The sequence below is a fragment of the Macrotis lagotis genome, chromosome 8, assembly GCF_037893015.1.
Source record: "Macrotis lagotis isolate mMagLag1 chromosome 8, bilby.v1.9.chrom.fasta, whole genome shotgun sequence".
NCBI lineage: Eukaryota > Metazoa > Chordata > Mammalia > Peramelemorphia > Peramelidae > Macrotis > Macrotis lagotis.
This window is the reverse complement of record NC_133665.1, coordinates 171,813,174-171,836,622: the sequence shown is the minus strand read 5'-3', so window position 1 is coordinate 171,836,622 and position 23,449 is coordinate 171,813,174. Positions and strand designations below refer to the sequence as shown.

At 39.0% G+C, this 23,449-nt stretch overlaps 1 protein-coding gene across 2 annotated transcripts in view; it reads left to right on the top strand.

Moving 5' to 3' along the window:
- PTPRG (protein tyrosine phosphatase receptor type G) overlaps positions 1–23,449 on the top strand; it is a 776,178-nt gene that overhangs the window by 695,354 nt on the left and 57,375 nt on the right. The window contains exons 14-15 of one of the 2 annotated variants that reach the window (XM_074198837.1): positions 4,302–4,388; positions 18,518–18,609. In XM_074198837.1, the coding sequence (XP_074054938.1) occupies positions 4,302–4,388; positions 18,518–18,609 (179 nt within the window). The remainder of the gene's footprint in view (positions 1–4,301; positions 4,389–18,517; positions 18,610–23,449) is intronic. The other variant, XM_074198838.1, reaches the window with a different exon arrangement.

The following is a 23,449-nucleotide window of genomic DNA, read 5'->3' as shown; positions in this document are numbered from 1 at the left end:
TTGCTTCTGGGGGAAGTGTTGTCACTTTGGGGTTGGAGTTTGAAGCGTCTCTGTTTGGGCATGAAGGAAAACAGTGGCTCACCGGCTCCTCTCCAAAATTCCTCAAACAGTGAAGCTGGCAGTGTTCATGGTGGGGGGAAGGGTTGGAAAGAAATCTAAATATTTGAAAGAGCAGCATGTCTTGGGCTTTTGTATCAGTTTGTCACTATACACCAACACATGCAAGTTTCCTTCCTCCCGGTGAACTGAGCCGTGGTCGGGCTTAGCACGTTCATCAAATTCTATCGAAGGATGATTTCCCATGCAGTTCCTAGATATGCTCTGCAGAGGGAGGCAGAGGAATGGTTGACTTCCTGCTCTGGATTTTTCTGTCATTCAGGAGTTTTGTTTTCCTTAGTTTTTTCTTGCATTCCTGCCAAGTACCATTTCCTAATGCAGAGTCTAAAAATTATGGGAATAAACACATTGAAATTATTTGAGGGTCATGGGAAAATGAAGGCAGGGGACATGAAAATGTCAGGGAAAGAAAGGGATGGTTCAGGTAGCAAAAAACCAGTGAGTGGATTGCAGAATCACAAATTTACAAAGTTAGAAAGAAGCTTAGCAACCATCTGGTCGAATCCAAATCCAAAACGAATCCCCAAAGCAACATAGCCAACTAGCCTCTTAATAAACACCCTAGAATCTATTATCTATTCATATATCCATCCATCCATCTATATAGATCTCATCTATCATCTATCTTTGAAACCATCTCTAAAGCATTCATTTCTGTCTAACAATTATTTACCAACTATCCATCTATCAGTTTATCCATGACCATATATCTATCTGTGCATTCCCTCCTTATTGTCTTACTCTCTGATTTTAAGGAGTCTTTGTTTTATCTGCTGAACCTTTTCTTGGGTATCTCTCATGGAAACTTTGCTTATATGGAAACTTTTATATTCATTGGCATCTTTGACCAAAATCCCTCTTGAAGATCTCTAGTGAATGGGAACCTATACCCTTCCCAGGTAATTTGGGATAACTCTCAATATTAAAATGTTTTATTCTGAAACTGAAACATCTTTGTAGTTCTCATTCTTCTTTTATCCTCTGGAGCCAAAAGAATAAATATGATCCTCCATGGCAGCCTCTGGAGTACTTAAAGATCACACACACACACGCCACTTACCTACCAGCCATCTCTTCCCCAGGCTAAATAGCACTAACACTTTCGACCAATTTTCATATGGTCCTTCACCATCCTGGCCTCCCTCCTCTGAATGTCCTCCAATTTATCAATGCCCTTCTTAAAACATGTGTTTAATGGTCCAGAAAGTATTCTGATAATAAAAGAGACTTTTTTGTTGTAACACATTTGATGTTTCAAGGTTTTAAGAAAGCAGTTGAAAAGTGAGAGAGGCAACTGATGTAGAGTCTAGACAGGTGACCCTGAAGTCAAGAAGAGTTTGGGGTTCAGGCTGCCTCGGACACATTCACCATTGTGTGTGACCATGCCTTAGCTAGATTACTCAGTAGGTAGAGTACTTGCTCTGAAATCAGGAAGACTTGAGTTCAAAACTGGATACTTTCCAGTTGTATGACCTTGAACAAGTCACTTCACCCTGATTGCCTTGCATCCAGGGTCATCTCCAGTCATCCTGATTCATATCTGGCCACTGGACCTAGATAGTTCCAGAGCAGAAAGTGAGGCTGGTGATTTAGCCAGCCCCCCCCCCCAAATCCAATACATGTAGCATGCCATAGCATCACCCCCCCCCAATGTCATGATTTTCATTGAGAAGAAAAGACAAACATCATCACCAGGTCCTCAGACAATGCCATTACATTCCAAATTATCAGTGAAGTACACAATTGGTCTCAGTTTTACATAGTTGATAAAATCCAGATGACCTGGGTTCCCATCACACCTCTGACCCTTGAGAATTTTATGATCATAGGAAAATCATTTATGCTGTCTGGGGCTCAGTTTCCTCATGTGTAAAATAATGGGGTTGAACTTAATAATCTCAGAGGTCCCTTCCAGCTCTAATAACTCTGGGGTCTTACCATCCCCTGGGAATTCCCTACACAGGTGAAAGAATTAAGTCAGACTAAAACAATACAAAGTGAATCCATGCAACCTTGCAAAGAAAGAAGCTGGTTTTTCATAAACTAGAAAAAGGTTGAGAGATATTGTTAAGTTCTCATTTGGGGGGAAAAACTGGTTTTGGTAGGGAGAGAGCTGGAACATGACTTGATCCCAGGTCCCTTGCCTGTTTGAATCAGAAGGGGAGCAAAGGGTCCGAATTAGAGAGACTAATTTTTTTTTAATTTTGCTTTCTTAGATGACCTTTCTATTCTTAGTCATTGAACCCTTTAGGTATCAGAGGCCAGAAGCTTAACAGCGTAAATGGAGTAATAATAATAACAACAATGACAACTACAATAGTAATACTTCACATTTATATTAAATTTAGTTATTTCATTTTATCCAACAAGCCTGGGAGGCAAGGTGCTCTTACTTTACAGATGAGTAAACTGAGGCAGACAAGGGCAGGGGCTTAACTAAGGTCACACAGCTAGGCAGTGTCTGAGGTCACATTTGAAATCCAAGGAATGCACTGTGTCCACTAGCCGAATAGTAACCCACATCAAGGAAAATTCACAGAAGATCTAAACCACCTTGTTGGTAGGAGACCTGGACTCAAGTTTGCCCTTTATACCTACTTGCTATGAGACTCTGAGCAAATTATTTAGTATTTTAATGCCCTGAGGCAAAACTCGAAGATTAGAGGCTACAAGAGAATAAGCCACCCCTAAAATCACCTGTTCAGATTCAAAACATGGGGTGAAAAGAGTTTTGCTCTGGTCCTTCTGTCTCATGCTTCATCTGTAAAATTAAGGCACTAATATTTATCTTCTCTCATAGATTGGTTGTAAGAATAAGTCAGTCAATACACATTTATTAAGGACCAGCTTGGCCAGGTGGGGCAGTTATACCCAGAGTCAGGAGAGCTGAATTCAAATGTGACCTCACACTTACTAACTGTGTTACCTTGGGCAAGTCACTTGACCTGTTTGCCTCAGTTTCTCATCTGTAAAATAAGCTGGAGCAGGAAAGGGCAAACTACTCCGGAATCTCTGCCGAGAAAGCCCTAAATGGGATCACAGAGAGTCAGACACAACTGAAACAACAGCAACAAAATGTACCAGGCATATCTGGAAACATAAAAAGAACCAAAAGACCATTCCTATCCCCAAAGTGTTCACAAATTATTAAGAGATCATCAATAAATAATAAATTTAGCACAACAAGGGTCCTTAGAGGTCATCAAGTCACCACCTTCCATTTTATTTTATTTTCAATTACACACAAAAGTAATTTTCAGTATTCATCCATTTTCACGTTTATGAGTTCCACATTTTTCTACCCCTCTTTCCTCCCCGGGGCAGTGAACAATCTGGTCTAAGTTGTAGAGCCCTCTGTTTTATAGATGAGGAGAACAAAGTACACAGACTTGCTCAAAGTCCTACAGATTGTTAAGATCAGAGCAGGGATTATACATAACCCGGATCCTGAGTCCATTGTCTATCAACATTGTCATGCTGCCAACCCATGATGAGCCAAAAGTGAGCCACCATATTGTCATCATTGTTATCTTCGTGTATTCATTTTATAGAAGTTTGACCCTTCCTAACTGTGTGAGCCTGAGCAAGTCTCTTAGTCTCTGTCTGCCTTAGTAAGGCACTTAGGCCCTGTCTGCCTTAGTCTCCTCATTTGTAAAATGGAGATAGAAATAGCCAGCCCCTACTTTAGAAGGTTAACGTGAAGATCAAATGAGATAATTATATAAAATGCAAAAAACCTTGGAACTCTACAGATATAAAATGGTACGGATCTATTCTATGTATGCTTCGTTATTATTATTATTGATAATCTAGTTGAGCTCCATTTCTTTGGCATAGCCAGCATGTTAAATGTTAAAAAAAAATAGGCACCAATCAATCCACATTTATTAAATGCAAGGATGGGGATGTTCATTAGAAGACAAGTCTTTCTTCCATGCTAGGATAAAGAGGCCCAATCACAGACTATAACTTTAAACATCTAATTCCCCTTTCATGTTCCCTAGCTTAGCATAAAATAAAACCTAAAGCTTCTTTTTAATAATAAATTTATCAGAGGAGGCAGAATGATGGGGCACGGGGATGTCTGTGACATAAAGGGAGGGGATCACTTGAAGTAGATCTCTTGGCGAGCAATTGAAAATCCTGTTTTCTATACCTTTTCTCTTTTGTTTTTGTTTGTTTAGAGGGTGTAACAAAATAAAGTCCAAGGGCTCTCCCAGACGTTTCCGTGAAGTGCCTTCTTCTGGGGAGAGAGGAGAGAAGGGGAGCAGGTGAGGGCAGTGGAGCTCAGGTGGGGAGTTTTGATTGCTGGGATGGGCTTATCGAATTCCTTTTGTTTGTTTGTTGCAATGTATTATGGCTGAACCACCTGAACAGCTCCATGCTACCCATACTGTTGGTTTCCTGTTCTAAGCTAGCTCTGTAATTCCTCCAGCTTTGGAACAGCTGAAATCTATATGACATTCTGCCCTATACTGCTTACTTCAATGAATGCATTTCTTCTGACCTTTTTTTTTTGGGAGGGGGGATCAAGGGGGAGGCATGAATTGGAGGGAGGGAGTGTTTGCATCCTGTTTCTAAGTTTCAGGTATATTTGCATGGCTTAGAAATTTTCTCTAATCAAAATGATGCATGCATAAAGCTTTACTGTAGGAGAAAATCTCAAATGAATCTCTCTGAATGAAGTTAGCTAATAATTGGAGGGTAAAGGGGAATGAAATAGGGTCAGGAGGGAAGAGATCAACCAAATGATATGTCATCAGTTTTCCAAAGAATGGAATGAAATTTGGAGATAAGCAGATATTCTGGCTAAAGTAGCTATAATCAGTCAATGAGTATTTTCTAGAAGTCTGACACTGTGGTAGGCACTGGAGAGTAGAATGGGGAAAAAAAGAAAAAAAAAATAGTACCTGCCCTCAATTTGCTTACGTTCTATCCAGATAGCAGTCTGAACGTTCAGGAGAAAAATCCTTTTCCTAGAAACCATGATGATCCTAATGACCCAATTAAGATTTAAAAAGAAGGGTTTATCACAAATGACCTTATATAAATTCCATTTATTAACCAGCTAATTAGCACTTTAGGTTATATTATGATAAGATAAAGGTTAGACTTGAAGAATTTCTGCTAGCATTTTAAATAGGTCACAGATCTATAATTTAGAACAAAAATAAGTGATTTCTTTGCCTCCTTAGTAAAAATATACTTTGATTTGCCCAAGTAATTAAAAGATATTCTGTAGAAGTTAAGGGTTATTGAGTAAGTAAAGGAAGTATTTTCTTTTAAATGGTACATGTAATGGTTTCCTCATAAGACAATGAAAAGCAAAACCCATTCCAGAGCAAAATGGAATGACCTCCCCCCAAAACTTTATCTTTTGAGAATTCATTCACTAATCCCATTTCAGAATTCCAAAAGTAAGTCCCAAATATAATTCCCTGAATAATACTATTTCAGGACTAGAAAGGGTTTCACTGGTCCTCTAGTCCAACCATTTTCCATGAATGGCTTCATCCAGAATTTGCTTTTGGAAGGAGAAAGCCCATTGTCTCCCAGTCCCATTCCACCTTCAATGACTTAGAGTACTGGGAACTCTTGCTTTTGCCCCCTTACATCCATTGCTTCACATTGACCCTCTAGGGCCAAAAAAGAACAATTCCTCTTTCCTGCCATAGCCCATGGATTCAAGGGATTTAATGTGGAAACATTCTTTTTGCTTAGCAAAAACTGCCTAATTCTTCAACAGGCACTTAAGAAGAGTGCATTTCAGATTCAAACTTCTTAGAAAGTCAAACAAAATCTACATGAGTGAGAATTTTAAAGATCCTTCAATGATACGGTTTTGGTCATGGACTAGAATCTAGTCAGTAGATGACCTAAAAGCTCCCTTTCAGTTCTAAGTCCTATGTCTTATGTTAAGATTAGGAGCCAAAAGGGATAGAGAAGTCATATCAGCTCTATCATCTTGCAGATGAGTACATTGAAACCTAGAGAGGTCATTACTAAATAGAACAGTTAGGTTGTGAGCCTTCAGATCCAATATTCTTTCAAATATGTCTCAAGTCTGCCTCTTGTTTTTATTACTCTGGCTCAAGTCCATGAGGGTATCTGCTAAGTGATGATATTAGGTGTTGGGGCTATAAAGACAAGGTCAAAAGCAACCCCTACCCCAGCTGAGAATTGCCACTAGAGATTAATACATGAACACAGTCATTATACCACATCACTTCAGGAGATACTGAGGTCTACCATGTAGGAGTATCAAGGCATTTCATGCTTAGGACACAGCCTATACAAAGATGGGTGGTGGAATATTGGGTTTAGGGAACAGCAAGGATCTAAAACTGAGTCTTCCTGATTCCAGATCCAGCATCATATCCCCCAGCCGAACTGCCTCCATTGAAGCAGCTCAGCATCTAGTCTGAAACTTAGAGATTTCCCAAGTGAAAGGTCACCAGTTCCTCAATAGCTAGCCTATATTGTTATTTTACAATCTTTTTCTCTTTTTATAGACAGAGCATTTTTGGTATAGACAGGGTTTCATTGATATAAGACATCTCCAGGTTGGGAAAGTCTTTCCACAAATGTCAATGGACACCTGCAACTTAAGAGGATAATCTAGAGCATTGAGATGCCAAGTGATTTAGTTAGAGTCACCCAGCCAGTATGTGCCAGAGTCAGAATTTAAAGCTAGGTCTTCCTGCCTGTGAGACTGTCTTTCCATTACACAATCCTGTTGCTCAAATGGTCCTTAAATAGAATTAAAGTGTGGTTTATTTTCCACAACACTTGTGGTCTGACAGATGATAAGTAACTTATGAATGAAAGACTCTGAATAAATTATGTTTATCTTCCTCGTCCTTCCGCCCAATTTGTAGTAAATAAGTTGAAACGTCCCTTACTTTGCTGTTATCATTCAGTGGAGTTTTACATAGCTAATTCTAAAACAGCTGGCAAAACCCAGTGGAGATTCCCCAAAGCAAAATCTTTTATTCTCTCGATGTATTCAGTCCAGATGCTCACCATATTTCCAGTTAAACACAAATACAGGAACAGCTCCTCCATCTCAGTCTCAGATGTTCTAACCTCCTCCACCCCTAACAGCTGGAAGCTTTAGGAAGGACAGGGAACACCCATCCCTTGGTGCCAAGGATCATAAAAAACTCATAGCAGTTGAAGAACCGTAGCCTTGTCAAGAAGGTACTTTATGAAGTGGCCTTTGGACTGTTATCTTCTGGAAAGTGTAGCTGTGGCTTTGATCTTTTCAAGCTGTCTCCTAGAATTTCCTAACCAGCTTCATGTGGAGCAGAAGCAGGTTACATTCTCTTGGGAGCTCTTAGGGGAGGAGGGAGGCGCATCGTTTGTTGGTATTGGGGAAAAGGAACAACAGGTCATTTGTATGTCCCAGAAACGTTCTTGCCATTGGACGCTGACCTCCTTCTCTCTGCAGTAATAAGCAACGGATGGACTACCCCACCCAATTGAAACGTGGAAAAATCCGAATTTGTTTTTCTCCCAGGTTCAAATGCACAGCTCTCTCCTTTCCTTCACCTCATTTGTCTTAAACCTGAGCTGCTTCTTTATAAGCTGGAGGAGGGTCATAGGAGAAGTAACTCAGCTTTTAACTCACATATGGATCTTTGTGTTATTTTTATATAAGTAGAAAAAGGAGTATGCATATGGCAGTTTTGTAAAAACAACTAATTTTAAATGCCCCCTCTAATGAACCCTTCAGAGAATCCTCTTACTTCATGAATCATGGTCCTCTTGATAGATCTTCTCGGAAAACCTCCATTTAGAGCTTAAGGTGTTTTAAAGAGTTTTCAAATCTTAGCCCCATGGTTTCATTTTTAAACTGAAACACATGACTTGAAGAAAAATCAGACCCATGCCTATTATTGCTGACTTCTTCATCCCTATTGAACAGAGCATTCATTCATAGGATCATAGATTTAGAGTTCAAGAAGGGACACTAGAAGCGATCTAGTCAGACACCCTCACTTTATAGATATGAAACCTGTAGATCCCAAGAGGGAAATAGCTTGACCAAAGGCAAAGAGTAGTAAGAAACAGATGAGAGCTCAGCTCTGCTCCTCTGACTTCTCTCACATTGCTTGTCCCACTGTACATCAGTGTCCCAGCTGATTGCCTTCTGTAGTAGGCTACTGCGTGATTACAGATAGGAGGGAGAAATGAGACACGAGTCTTGTCTTCAATGAACTGTCATCTGGCCCAGGAGTAAATACTGTCTTTGAAAACAGATGTGTCTACACATGGATGCAGATCATTCCCACTTCTTCAGTTATGTGATCTTGCTGGGGTACACCCGCCCTCCGTGCAGCCCACAACCCATCCATTTCTTCTCATCACATGTAATTCTTGTTCTTTCATTAATCCTCCAGCTAGCAAGGTGGGTCTTTAACATGATGTGAGTATGAATACCGCTGTTATACCTCACTCTCCTTATGTAGCCAGCCTGCTTTTCTTTTCAAACCACACACTTCTATAGTTTTATCCCTTCTATTCCCCTCCATGATGGCCTGTGGTCCAGTGACACTGACCTCTTTACTGCTCCTTGCTCCTCTAGACTCTGGACCTTTTCTTTGGCTATCCGTCACACCTAGACTATCCTCCCTCTCCATCTCCACCTCCTGGATTCCCTGGCTTCCTTCGTAACACTAATAACTTCTCTCTGTGATTATCTCTGTTTATCCCACACACACACACACACACACACACACACACACACGTTTGCAGGGTGTCTCCTCCATTAGACTAGGAGAGAACAAGGTCTATTCTTTGCCTTTCTTTGTCCACCCAGTACTTAACACAATGATTGTGACATAGTAAGCTCTTAATGAAATACTTGCTGTGTTGTTATTGAATATAACACCCCTTGTACACTAAGCTGTCTTTGGCAATGTGCTTCAGTCCTCTTTGTCTCCCTTGAGTTTTCCCACAGTTTGGATTCTATGGAGATGAAGTTCCCAGATTCACAATCAATGTGACATCACCAGGAAAATATCAGTGTTTTACAAAACAAAACAGGTTTTTCTGTCAGACTAGATGGAGATATTTGAAAGGAACCTTGTGACTTTTATCACTACAATCCAGTCTGCTCACTTAGTCATAGGAAAATGGATTTAGAACTCAAAGGGTCTTTAGAACCCATTAAGTCCTACTCTCACATTTTCTCCTCTCATTTTACAGATAAGGAAACTGAGACCCAGAGAGTTTAAGCCTAGAGTCTCACAGCTAGGAAATATGAGAGGTTGTGTGGCTGCAGGTCTTCCTAATTCCAATCTACTACCACAATTCAATGCTAGATAAAGTCTATTGGCCATCTAAAATATCTAAGTTTTAGGAATTTAGGAATTGGTAGACTTAATATATATATATAAAAGTTTTAAGAATATATATATTAGGAATTGGTAGACTTAACTTAATGAGCTATTGGGAACACAACATGTATTCATCATCAACTGGGTTGTTCCAGTGTGGATTATTAAGTTGAATCCCTAAATGCTTCATGCATCTCATTAAGGAGACTTTGTTTGGGGCCAGTATACACATTTCTATGAGCCTAGGTTCTGCCAATAATGGCACCGGAAGGACTTCATTACCTGTATACACTAATACTAAGATTGCAAAAAATAAATATGACAGATATAGGAGAATGAATGAATAAATAAATTAAATATTTATTCAATGTTTCCTATGTGACACATACTCTATTATGAATACAAATATAAGCAAACAGGGCAATACTGTCCTCAAGAAACTTAAATTCTGACTGGAAGGAACTAGAAACAGGAAATGAGTCATGATTTGAAAAGAGCTAGGAAGTGGCAAGGAGACTTAATTCCAGATAAAATCTAGAGAAAGTTAACTTATCAGAACCCCAGATGTAGAATCCATGTATGGAGAGCATGAGGAGGATGACTTAAGTGTAGCTGGGTCTGGAAATAGCAAAGAGCAATGAGGACTTCAAGGAAGACTGGGTGGTGGAGTGGAGTATAGAGGAGACAACACCTATTGTCAATCAGTAAACTTACTATATGCTGTAATCTGGAAGCACTGATAATATAAAGAAAAGCAAAAAATACACACATCAACAGCTTTGGGTTTGTTTGTTTTCTTCAGCCCATCAACTCAGTCCCTGGCTTTGTCACAGCCCCCATCCTGAGTTTCTAAATCACACTGACATTTTCATCTTTCCATTTTTAAGTGGCTAATATTAATACACAGCTTACTCCAGCAAATCCACTTAGGAGAATAAATATTAATGAAATCACTGTTTGTGAGGGCACGTGTCGAACTGGGTCTGATAGAGAGAGCACAGTCGTAAACTTTAATGAGGGCAGTAGATAAATCAGTTAAGATGGTTTAATTAATATTCTTTGGCATCACGTTCCAACTGCCCATTCCTGGCCTGCAGTTCAAATTTCGAGACACACTTTGTTAGAAAACTAGCTACTGGCCCAATGTGGTGGCAGAACAATGAGGCTTCATCTGGAGTTGAAGGCTTGTGGCTTCTCATTTCCATCCATCAACACGGAGATCCTGAGTGAGGCCAAGAATAGCGAGGGGCTGCCTCATCTGGGGAGCCTGCCGTGCATTGTCACGGTAACCAAGCACAGACCGCGTGTGTGTGTTTGGTAACAGACAAGAGAGTCAATTAAACACAGGAGATTGTCATATGTGTTGGTGGCGGGACGTGGTTTTGTGGCGAGGAAAGGGAGTGCAAGTGACAGTTTATTGATACAAGTTGACGTTGACTGCATCATGAACAAAAGCTGTTCCCAATGCATGTACTTAGCTTTCAGAAGTTACAGTTTTTCAGCTTAAAAAAAAATAGACTAAGATCAAACCATGTGAAGGCGAGGAATTGTTGCACTCCAGAGTTCACCTAGAACTGTAGCCCTTCTTTTCACAAGAGAGGAAACTGAAGTTTTGGGAAGGCAAATGATTGAGTCAAGATTACATGGCTGGGTGGCCTTAGAGTTGAGAAGAAAAATAGTACCTCCACCTCAACAGGATGTTTCTCATTGCTGGAAAAGTTTCTCTATTTTCATCTTTCTTTCTTTCTTTCTTTCTTTCTTTCTTTCTTTCTTTCTTTCTTTCTTTCTTTCTTTCTTTCTTTCTTTCTTTCTTCCTTCCTTCCTTCCTTCCTTCCTTCTTCCTTTTCTTCCTTTCTTTCATTCTTTCTTCTTCCATTCTTTCTTTCCTCCTTCCTTCCTTTCTTTTTTTCTTCCTTCCTTCCTTATTTCCTTTTCTTCTTCCTTTTTCTTTCATTCTTCCTTCCTTTCCTTTTTCTTCTTTCTTTCTCTTTCTTTCTTCCTTCTTCCTTTTCTTCCTTTTCTTCTTCCTTTCTTTCATTCTTCTTCCATTCTTTCATTCCTTCTTTCTTTCTCTTTCTTCCTTCCTTTCTTTCTTTTTTATTTCTTCCATCCCTAATTCCTTTTCTTCTTTTTTCTTTTATTTTTCCTTCCTTCCTTTTTCTTCCTTCCTTTCTCTTTCTTTCTATCTTCTTTCCTTCCTTTATTTCTTTCTTTCTCTTTCATTCTTTTTCTTCTTTTATTCCTTCCCTTCTTTCTTCTCTTTTTTCTTTCCTTCTTTTATTCATTTTTAATTATTTGTATTTTTCTTTATTTCACCTTCATTTCTAAGCATTCCACTCCATCTTCCTACCCAAAGAGTTGTCTTTGATAACAATATGGTTTCTCTATTTTCAAACCATTAACAAGAATTTTTAAAGCCATGTACTTTAGAGTAATATGGGATACAAACCAACTAATCAATAGGCTTTGAATTACTTACTCTGCCTCATAGAGTTAAGTGACTGCTTAATGTTCTAGTGATTGAAGTTAGATAGCACAATGGATAGGGTACTAAACCCAGAGTCAGGAAGACTCATCTTCCTGAGTTCAAATCATACCTCAGACATTTTTTAACTAGTAAGTAGTTAGTCCTAACCACTAGCAAGTCACTTAACTCTGTTTGCTCAAATGAACTGTCAAATTAACTGAAGAAGGAATGGAAAAACCACTTAAGTATCTCTGCCAAGAAAGCCCCAAAAGGGTTCACAAAGAGTTGGACATGACTGAAGTGACTAAAAACTCATGCCGGTCACTGTGCTAGAGATTGAGCATATAAAGTCAATCAGCAAGCTTATATATGCCAGGCCCAGATCCTTTAGAATTTAAATCATAAGCATTTAGATGCTTCATCTACTCTTTCACTGGCCCCCTAGTCCAGACTACTGTGTGGTATCAGAGAGGAAAGAATATAGGCTTTGGAGTCAGCAGACCTGGGTTCTGTCACTCACTTTGTGACCTTTGGCAAGTCACTTTCTAAAGGATCTGGACCTTGAACTCTAGTATTCAACTTAGGGAAATGGAAAAGTTGAGTGGGACCCAAGAAAGTTCCAACTGACCTGAAAGTTGAGAGGGGCTACTTCTTAAATTCTAGCTAGCCTCATCATTTGAGTTCCTCTGGCTTGGTTGTTGGTTCCCAGCCTCAGAGGATGACTGAGTTGGTTTCTGCAAATTATCTGATGCATTTTACATGGCCATCTAGTCTTCCTGCTCTCTTGTATTTCCTCCTTTCCTGGGCTGGGGAAGGGTCTTGCATTGGGTTGTTTCTCTTAGATTGCTATCTGTAGGCTTTCAAAATTCATCTTTTTTCCAGTGACTTCTTAGGTTTAATTTGTTGTTGGAAGGCAAAGCATCCTTTTGTCTCTCCTAAGGGGCCATTAGAGAGTTTTATTTTGTTTTTTTGTTTTGTTTTGTTTTGTTCTGGGCTCTAAAATAATTGTGTATCATGAACTTAGAGAGGGGGTACAGCACATGTTCTTTGGGGTAAGGATGAAGGGAAGGCAAAGAAAATAGATTATCATTAGCCCAGCCTTGGGTCAAGGAAAGAATATTTAGTTGGTGGGGTATAAGTAACATAGTTACATATATAAAATATTCTGTATTATATAATGTCATATATTAATTTTATCATATAATATAGTATTCTATTACATATTAACATATATGTATATACCCTTATATTCATATTTATTTACATATATACATATAAACATACATTTACATATACTTGTATGTGTGTAAGGATATGAAACCTTTTTTAAATAATATTTTGTTGCCATTTTTTGATTTTATATCACCTGCATTTCCCACTGAATCTCTGCCCCCCCCAGAGAGCAAACCCTCATAACAAGAATTCTTAACTTACAGTCCATGAATTTAGAAAATATACGTTTTGATAGTCATTTTTCACTATCATTTGTTTGCTTGGTAATCTTAATTTTCCTTTATTTGTTTAACAACCTTATTCTGTCACCAGACAGCTCAAGGGTTCCATGGGCACAAAAAAGTCAGAACTCCTGCCTTAGAACAAAGAATAATGGAGGGTAAAGGGGGGTCATGAAAACTAGTCAACATATTGAAAAAGTCAGACATCATATGCAGTGTCTCACACCCAGGGTCCTCCACCTCTATAGGGGACTCTATCCTTTTTAAAAAGAGAAGAGTGCAAAGAAAAAAGGTGAGGCATGGTTTAAATGGATTCTAAAAATTGTTTTAACTTTATCCCCTGAGGAAATAGGTAAAGAGGGAATGAGAAGAAAGTATATTATGGTCTCTGAGATTCTTCTCAGCTCTGAATCTATGAATCTACAAAATATGAAATGTATGTTAGTGATTGAACTCTGATTTATCCAGCTAAAAATGACCTTTCAATGTTAGGACCTCATGTCAGCCTCTTTGTTCTTTGTACTTTGTACAAACAAACTATCATTCAAAAGAAAACCCTTTGAGAACTGATGACTTTCTGTGTGTAGGTTCCCCTTTTGCTGCCAAAGATCACAATTCCACCCTCCCTAGATAGAGCATCTTTGTGAATTCTGACCAAAAGAGCTGATTGCCCAGTGGCCAGGCTTCTGGTGGTGAGCTTCTCTGAATTTGCTTTTATAATAACCCATCGTCAGGACCATCTTGAAAGTCTTCTAGGTGATTCTATCAGTAGAGCCTCTGAGAACCCAGATTCCCTACATGGAGGACATCACAAGTAAGATTTCATTGGAATTCAAGAGAATATCATATTTAGAAAATTGGGGAGATAACATGTCAATAGCTAGGTACATATAAGACATAAAGAGTAGATGGATGCTGGTCCCAAAGGGGAAGGTGTTGGGAGGAAGAGACAGAGCAGCCCAGGGCATGTTGGGAAAGGAACAATGAGTTATCCATTTTGGCTACTCCCCAGAGTGCCTGGACTAGAGTAATATAAGGCTAAAAGTGAAGAGCACCATATTATTAATGACCTTGAATGGGAGACTAAGGAGTTGGGAAACAACAAGGAATCACCAGCAGTTTTTTAAAGTGAGAGTAATATGACCTGAATTGTTTTGGGTGAAACAAGTCAGATTGCACTATTTTTTAGGAACTGGAAGAAACTTTAAAGGACATCTAGTTCAACCTCCATATTTTACAGAGTGTGGGGCAGTTAAATGACCTGCCACTTTCATTTAGGGACTAAGCCCCAAATGTAGGATTTAGGTGACCTGACAGATAAAAGTGCCCTGGAGTTAGAAAGACTCCTTTTCCTGAATTCAAATCTGGCCCCAGACCTTACTAGCTGTATGACCCTGGGCAAGTCACTTAACCCAGTTTGCCTCAATTTCCTCAACTATAAAATGAACTGCAGAGGGAAATGGCAAACCACTCCAGGATCTTTGTCAAGAAAACCCCAAATGGGATCACTAAGAGATGAACACGACTGAAAAGCAACTTAACAGCAACAAAAACACCACCACAGATATTAAGCCTCAAATTAGGATCTGAAGCTAAGTTCACTAATGCTGGAGCCCACAGTCCTTCCCTTGCCTTCTGCCGCCTGGCGTATTCCATTTGTTTACCTTTAAAAAATATGAAATCACAATGACAAATTTATAGAAGCTGCCTATCTCTCAGGGCTCATGGAAAAAACGTATAGTATTTGGAACACATAAAAGGTATTTTATTAATTTATTACATTTTCTAAATGTGAATTTATATTTTAATACATATATATTATATATTATCAAATATATTTGAATTTAATTAATTAATTTTAATTTAATTAATAATATAAGACTTTAAATATAAAAATTCACCTCCTTGTTTCCCAATTTTGATCCCAGCACTCCCCAGTTATCATCTCAGATCACTGTTTCAGAGGAAGGATGTATTAATCTGCATAGCACACTGTCCTCTGGGTTCTTGTCCATATGTGTCAGTTGTATGTCTGCTGTCTGGCAATCACATGGTTATTTTGCCCCTGGGAAAAGCCATTAACAGAAGCCTAACACATGAGGTAGAAGGGTATGATTTTTTTTTTTGCCTTGACAATGACAGAGCCACTGTTGCACAAAGTTGTGAACTGTCATCTTCCTGACACAGATATTTGGAATATAGAGTTTGACCTTTCCCAGATGTGGATGTAACTGAATCAGCCTCTAAGTGAAAAGTGAATGTGAGACGTTCATCCTTAGAAAGGGGTTTGTATTTTGCAAGTCTTGGAGGTGGAATCAGGGAAGCTCTGGCACCATTTGGAAAAGAATGACTCCCTCTAGCAGCAGGAATTCCTTGGGGGGACCTTGCAAGGACAACTTTGACTATCTGGGAGCCAGAACACCCCTTTAAGTCCCCTGAAGCAGGGTTTCCTTAGCAATGATGCTCCAGCCATAGACCAAACCATCTATGAGCCATGTGAATTTCAGAGTTTCTTTAATAGATAAATTCTGTTTTTAATCTTGTTTTAAGCCTTCAGAAAACTCCAAAAACAGGGAAAAATTATCTTCCATGTCAAAGAGAACTCAATTAAAAATAGAAAGAGGCTGTGTTCTGAGGATGCCACAAGGAATCTAATATCAATTGATCTTCAATCAGCAAGCATTTATTAAATGCCTACTATGTGTTAACATATGTCACAACAATCTGTAAGTAGTTACATGGGAATAGGGAAAAAGCAAGGGATATATTAGTAGACAAAGAGAAAGTACAAATAATTACAAAGTGGTTAGATACAAGATGGTTTGGATGTCCTAGGTGCCATCCTGGCCAGGCACTGTGCTAGATGCTGGGGATCCAGACAGAAATGAAATGGTCACTTGCTCATCATCTGCTGGCAGGGAAACAACATAGACACTGGGAAACAAAGGAAGCCCTGATCCTATTTACATGGGATTTCAGATGACTTAACTCAGTAGGAGGTTGTTTATACATCAAAGCACATTTGGTGTGTTTCATATTCATCTGGATTTTAACGTCTAGGCTTAATCAATTTTTGTCCAGAGGTGCAGTATCCAAAATAATCAATCAACAAAACACTCTGAAATGCCTACCTTGTGCACATATTGGAGATTGTGCTAAGCTCTAATTGGATATTTTGGCCATGATTTCATTTCTTTAGGGAGTTCCTAATAAAGATATTCACTCTAGCAGTGAAGGGCAGCACCCACTCTCCAATAGAGATGCATACCTAGGGTAACAAGAGGTTAAGTGAGGTCCCAGTTCAAACAGCCAGCATGTATCAGAAGGAATAAAGATACTCATCTTCCTGACTCTATAAATATCTACCTTGCCATGCAGAGGATCCAAAGCCAAAAATGAAATCCTCAAGGAACCTTAATTGTCTCTTTTACAATGAGAAAAATTTTTCTTTTTGCTTTTTTACAAGGCAATGAGGTTAAGTGACTCACCCAAGGTCACATCGCTAAGTAAGTATTAAGTGTCCGAGGTCAAATTTGAACTCAGGTCCTCCTGACTCCAGGGCTGGAACTCTGTCCATTCTACCACCTACTGCCTCTGAAATTATTTTTAAGAAAAAATAAGACAGATGGTTCCTGGAGAAACTGACTTTTCTTCCCTTCCAGTTCTGGAAGAATGGTTTTGTGCTTCTTTGTCAGCCAGGTGTCGGGCATGTTTGGCATGCCAAATCACCCTAATGGGCTCTCTGGCAGACTAGGCTATTTCCCCATAGTGCTTAACTGTGAGATTGGTTAAGGACAGTCTCTGAAAATAGTCTTTGCTTTTAAAGGAGGAATGGGGAGGAAAAACTGAACCTCCCGCCGTGAAAGATGATCTTTTCTGTTTGCATGCTGTTCTGCTAGTCCTATAGAAAGTCTAGATCACATAACCTATATGACTTTCAGAGCTCCCAGTCCCCACAGAGACCTGCTTGAAGTTAGAGGAATTGTTTGATTTTTATTTTTATTTTTTTTACTTTTCCAACTTCTGACTTTAGAGCATCAGAATAGAGAAATTCAGGTTACTTTTATTCTGAATCTCTCAAGAAATCCCCCCCAAAAGAAAAAAAATCAGGAAAGTTTGCTCATTATGACTCTGGGGGCTGTGAGCCTAATAATAGCAAAGTTTTTGAGACTAAATTCATCTTGAATGAAGCTTAGATGCTCATGACCCAAAGGGCTCTCTGGGCAGTGCTGCTCACAAGCATCACTGGGGGGGCTCAGAAGGGCATTCTTTCTGGAAGGCTCTGGCTATTGTTCCCAGGCCTCTGACAACTGCTCAGGGACCCTTCCCAATCCACAGTAGCCACTCACAGGGAGGGAGGCTCATTAAATATTCACTTGGTGATCCCAGCAGCTCATTAAGGCAGCTATGGGCAGTGACGATGCTGCTGGGAAGCCCAGTCCCGGGCAGCATCAGCGAGCTTAGGCTTCTTGGAGCTCTCCAAGCTTTTCTGTTCATTGCCTGTTCTAGGATGACCAGTGCTTGCTCTCTGCTATGCCTTACATACAGGTAAAAAAAAAACATTTAAAAAAGCCAACCAGCAACTAGGCAGCTAGAATTCAACTTAGGCTCTCAATACAAATAGGTCCAGTCTGTCGAAGCTTTTTGTTGTTGGTTGTCATTGATTGGTTTGTCCCTTGGTGGGTTTTTGCTCCTATTTGAATCTTTCTGTAGTTTGGGGACCCATACCTTTTGAGTAAGAGGGAAAGAGGGATGCATGAGTGTGTGTGTGTGTGTGTGTGTGTGTGTGTGAGAGAGAGAGAGAGAGAGAGAGAGAGAGAGAGAGAGAGAGAGAGAGAGAATCATTTACCTTGGCTACTTAAATTTTCTCCTGAAGTTGGACAAGACATGTGTTTTCTGGATACATAAGATATTTTTTCCTAAAAGGCCAAAGGATAGGAATTACTAAAAAAAAAAAGAAAAAACATTGGTCTTCCCCCCCACCAACTAGTTTGGTTATCAAATGATATATGCCGTATAAACTAGAAGGAAAGAAATATTTCCTGGAAGACAATGAAAATGGAGAAAGCAGTCTCAACTTCCTCCCCCCCCCCCCCATAGGATTTCATAGTTTGTGTGTTTTTCTCTTACCTTAACAGAAAATGTTTCCAAACGGCTCATTTCTATGTGGAAGATAGCAGCTCCCCCAGGGTGGTCCCCAATGAAAGCATTCCCATCATCCCTATTCCAGGTAAGTTACACATCACTCTTCTTTCCAGTGTTTTTTTTTTGTGTTTTGGAGGATTTTTTTTAATGTCAATGCTAATGTTCTGTGGTGTGTTCTTGCCTTAACAAAATTCTTGTCTTTTTTGTAACCTTTGTGGACTTGTCTTGCCTGGTCAGTTCTTTACTTGGCACAGTTGGATGAAATCAGATCAGAACCACATTGCTCTCACAACCCACTCTTCTCAGCCAGATAGGTTCATTCCATATCTGCTATGTAATTGGACCCCTGTAAGCTGGACCAAAAGGTAGAGTCAGTTATCAGGTCTGGATTCAGGAATGAAGGGGGATATAATAGAAAGACAATAGTACCCAATATGTTTAGACTTTAACTCATCTGGCTCCAATGTGGCTGTATTGATTTATGATTCTTTCTGGCAACAGATTCTCTCCTCAGATCGTCTCTTGCTAGGAAATACAGTGGAAAGACTTCTGAATTTAGTCAGAAGCCCTGGATTCAAATCTTAGTTCTCTGTGAGCAAGCCACTTAATTTCACTGCGCCTCAGTTTCCTCAAATGCAAAATGTGGGTACTAAGCTGAATGACCTTGAAAGTCCCTTCCAGGTCTAAACTTATGATCTTCTGATCCATTAATCTGAAAGTAGTTAATTGATCTCAAGAGGAAAATGTTGGTTCTTGGAACATCTGTGTTACTAATGTTTTAGCTAACCTGGGTGAAATCAAATAAAGTGTATGGATATGCAAAGATCTTTGCAAACCAAGAAGTAACATATAAATGTATTATTTATTAATATAATTAATAGTATTAATATAATACATAAGTAATATAATTTGTAATTATGCGCTTAATATAATATACATTATTAGTATTCAAATGGACAGCTCAGTTGTATAATGGATAGAACAAGGGGCCTGGAGTCAGGAAGACCTGAGTTCAAATGTGATCTCAGATTTGTCTTTTTATCTTATTGCCAATTTATCTTACTTGCCACACTTCCCTTATCTATATGAGGAAAATGAGCTGGAGAAGAAAACAGCAAACCATCCTAGTGTCTTTATCAAGAAAACCCCAATGGGATCACAAAGACTCAGACACAACTGAAATGACTGAACAACAATGAAAATGTATAGAATAATGATCATGTGAATAGCTTATCTTTAGAGTGCTTACAATTAGAAAAACAGCTTCCATGGGCAAGTCATTTAATCTCCCTCAGTCTCAGTTTTCTCATTAAGGAAATGGGGAGATTGGATTAGATGATTTCTTAGTTCTTTTCCAACTCCTATCCTGTAATTTTTTAGTCATCTCAGGGATCTTGTGGAGGCAGGAAAGAGAAAGAAAGAAAGAAAGAGAGAGAGAGAGAGAGGGAGGGAGGAGAGAGGGGGGGAGGGAGGGAGGAAGGAAGGAAGAAGAAAGAAAGAAAGAAAAGAAAGAAGGAAAGAGAAAGAGGAAGGAAGGAAGGAAGAAAAAAGAAAGAAAGAAGAAAAGAAGGAAAGAAAGAAAGAGAGGGAGGGAGGGAGGAAGGAAGAAGAAAGAAAGAGAGAGAGAGAGAGAGAGAGAGAGAGAGAGAGAGAGAGAGAGAGAGGAAGGAAGAAAAAAGAAAGAAAGAAAGAGAAAGGAAGGAAGAAAAAAGAAAGAAGGAAGGAAGGAAAGAAAGAAAGAAAGAAAGAAAGAAAGAAAGAAAGAAAGAAAGAAAGAAAGAAAGAAGACTCATAGAGGTTCAATGCACTGCCCATGTCAACCCACATAGTCCCAAAGTTGGTTGAACGCAGTGCCCTTTCAATGCTTGCCATCCTTCCCATTGAAAGAAAAAATGATATATTACATTGGGGGTCTTGGAGGGAAGATTAACCATACTTAATCCATTTATGCTATTTTGATAGCAAAAGAGGGCTCAAGAGATGGGACCATATATTTGGAGATTACTGTTCAGATGTTTCTTGCTGTAATTCATTGTGTTGACCTAAGGCACAGGCTTTTGTTTTGTACAGGCATGTCTGAGGGGATGTGTCTGACCCCATGCCCTGGTACATCCAAATATATTCATTTGTGTTAAAATGTGATTCTGTCAAGAAGTCATAAATCTACCACCCCAATCCATTTTTGCCCCTAAGCCTTGCTGAGTGACAGACATCTGTCACTGACCATATTACACTTTGGTCATTTTCTTAGCTGGTAAATAGTATCCACCTAGATAGAGTTTGGGTTTTGTTCCTGGATTTTCCTTCCCACATCATCCCTTCAATTAACCTGGCCCTTAAGACAAATCAGGGGAAAACCCCTCCCTTTTATGACAGCTGAGAGAAAATTATACAGAGAGAACCTTATCCAAGGAAATATGAAGTAAATATTTCTTCCACTGGGATATCTTTCTACAATAAAGAGTGCAACAGAGCCCTTCCACAAAATATTCCCGAAAATTTGTGATTCTTCTGCCATAACTGCAGGTTATGCCTCTTTGCCTAACTTTTTCAAGTTGAATAATAGAATTATTCTCTGATTTTTTTATCTGTAATTAGAATAGGAATCAAAAGATCTGGATCCTCCAGGTGTGATTTAGTAGGCATGCAACTTTGGGCAATCATCTGCCAAGTGGAGATAAGAACTATCTTACCTACTTTTCAGCTTGTTATAAGAAGTAAGTAAGACCAGAAAAATCAGAGTAGGAACCAGAAGGTTCCCTGGATATCAGTTAGTCCTACTCTCTCACCTTAAAGATGGGGAAACTAAGGCCCAAGTGGCTTCCCTAAGATCACACAAATAATAAACATCAGAGATCTATACTGCCACTAACCTATGCTGAGTCTGATCATCCTAATCTGACCCAGACATCTGTCAGGCATATTAAGATTTTAAAAGCTTTAAAAGTATTATTAAACCCATTTTACAGTTGAGAAAATGAAAACTTTAAAGGTTCATGACTCGAAGATGATCATGTGGCTGCCTATTCTTTGTAAGGTGTTAGAGAATAGTTTTGACAACCTTTCAATCAACCATCATTTTTATCCCCAATAATTTTCATCATCTATAATCATGATGAATAATTTCGATAACTTTTTCACCCACAAATCCTTCTAGTTCATGGAAGACCATATTAAATGTGGGATTAGCCTTTGTGTCTATGGAAAGTGTCCTTAAGTGCTCATTTTATCCTATTGAGCCTAAATATTTCTCAGTAATATTCAGGGTAGTGTTGTACACAGAAATAACACTAGACATCGGTTCTAGTTACAAGTCTTTCATCAATAAGCCCCATGACTTTAGACAAGTCACTTTCCATTCTGGGCCTCAGATTGCTCATCTATAAAACCTGGGGACTGGGCTATAAATCTACAATCGATCCATAGATATACCTCATTTTGCATAGTAGCAGCTGTGTCCCTGACAAGGACTCTCAATCATTTTTGTGAATGGAATTTTAAATGTCGCATGGGGAGTTTACTATTTAAAAAGAACCCTGTGGTGAATCCCTTTGTAATGACTTATGATTCCCTAATTTATCTAAATTCAAATTTTCTGCTACACAACCCAGGCACATTTGTGTAAATAAACTTGCTGTTGACCCTTAACTAGAAAATTATTGAGGAAAGATTCGCATTAAATTACTTTTCTGGCATCAGAAGAAAGAAGCATTAGAGATTCAGAGTACCTTAGTTTCTTAAAATGCCAGATGATGGGGTCTTGTTTATGGGTCTTTTATTCTTCTGATATTTAGATTTATTGTAGTTATTCTGCTGTCTTCTGCTCTGGTCAGATCCCATTAATGATTTTTAGTTTGAGATACTACATTTTTTAAAAGCCCATTGCTAATGAAGAGAATCCAGAGAAAGCTAAAGATATTGGAGAAGATGATGCCATTTTAGGATTAGGGGAGCTTTGGGCTTTGCATTTCTGTTCTTAGTGCCCAGGCAGTACCTAGAACATCATCATAATGTAATTATTTAGCAATTACTTATTGATTGATTATTATTGGTTGATTAGAGCTGTCCTTGGCTCCTCAATGTTTTGGCACTGCCCATTTCTCCAGTATCAAAAACACCATCAACCCCCAAGAATTCTAGTCAGAACTTTCAACCTACTGGTTCCTTCTAAAGTAGGAGTTAAGACAGGCCCATGTAGGCAAGAGGGTTGTTTTTGTTCTCCAAATGCCCAAATTGTTTTTTTTTTTAAGAAAGTTTATTTATGTTTGAGTTTTGCAATTTTCCCCCATTCTTGCTTCCCTCCCCCCACCCCCCCACAGAAGGCATTCTGTTAATGTTTACATTGGTTCCATGTTATACATTGATCTCAGTTGAATGTGATGAGAGAGAAATCATATCCTTAAGGAAGAAAAATAAAGTATGAGATAATAAAATTACATAATAAGATAACGGGTTTTTTTCTAACCAAATGCCCAATTGTAATTGGTATCTATGAACAATTAGTTATAGTCCAGAGAGATCAATGGATAAGTGTGTGCTGATCAATTTTTCTAACCCAATCAGTCATGTATAGTTTTGGAGATTCTTATAAAAGAGGCTTAAAATTTAGGGATAGCCATTTCATATTAGAAGTTGCAGATAGCAACCAGTCAGTATGCGTTCATTAAGCCTTACTATATGAGAGACACTCTGTTATGCACCGGGGATAAGATCAGATATAATACAAGAGGAGTAATACTAGGTTACACTGTGGATAGCACCCTGACCCTAGAGTCAGGAAGACCTGAGTTCAAATGTGACCCCAGATGCTTAATAATTACCTAGCTGGGGGCAGCTAGGTGGCACAGTGGATAGAGCACCAGCCCTGGAGTCAGGAGGATCTGAGTTCAAATTCAGCCTCATACACTTAATAATTACCTAGCTGT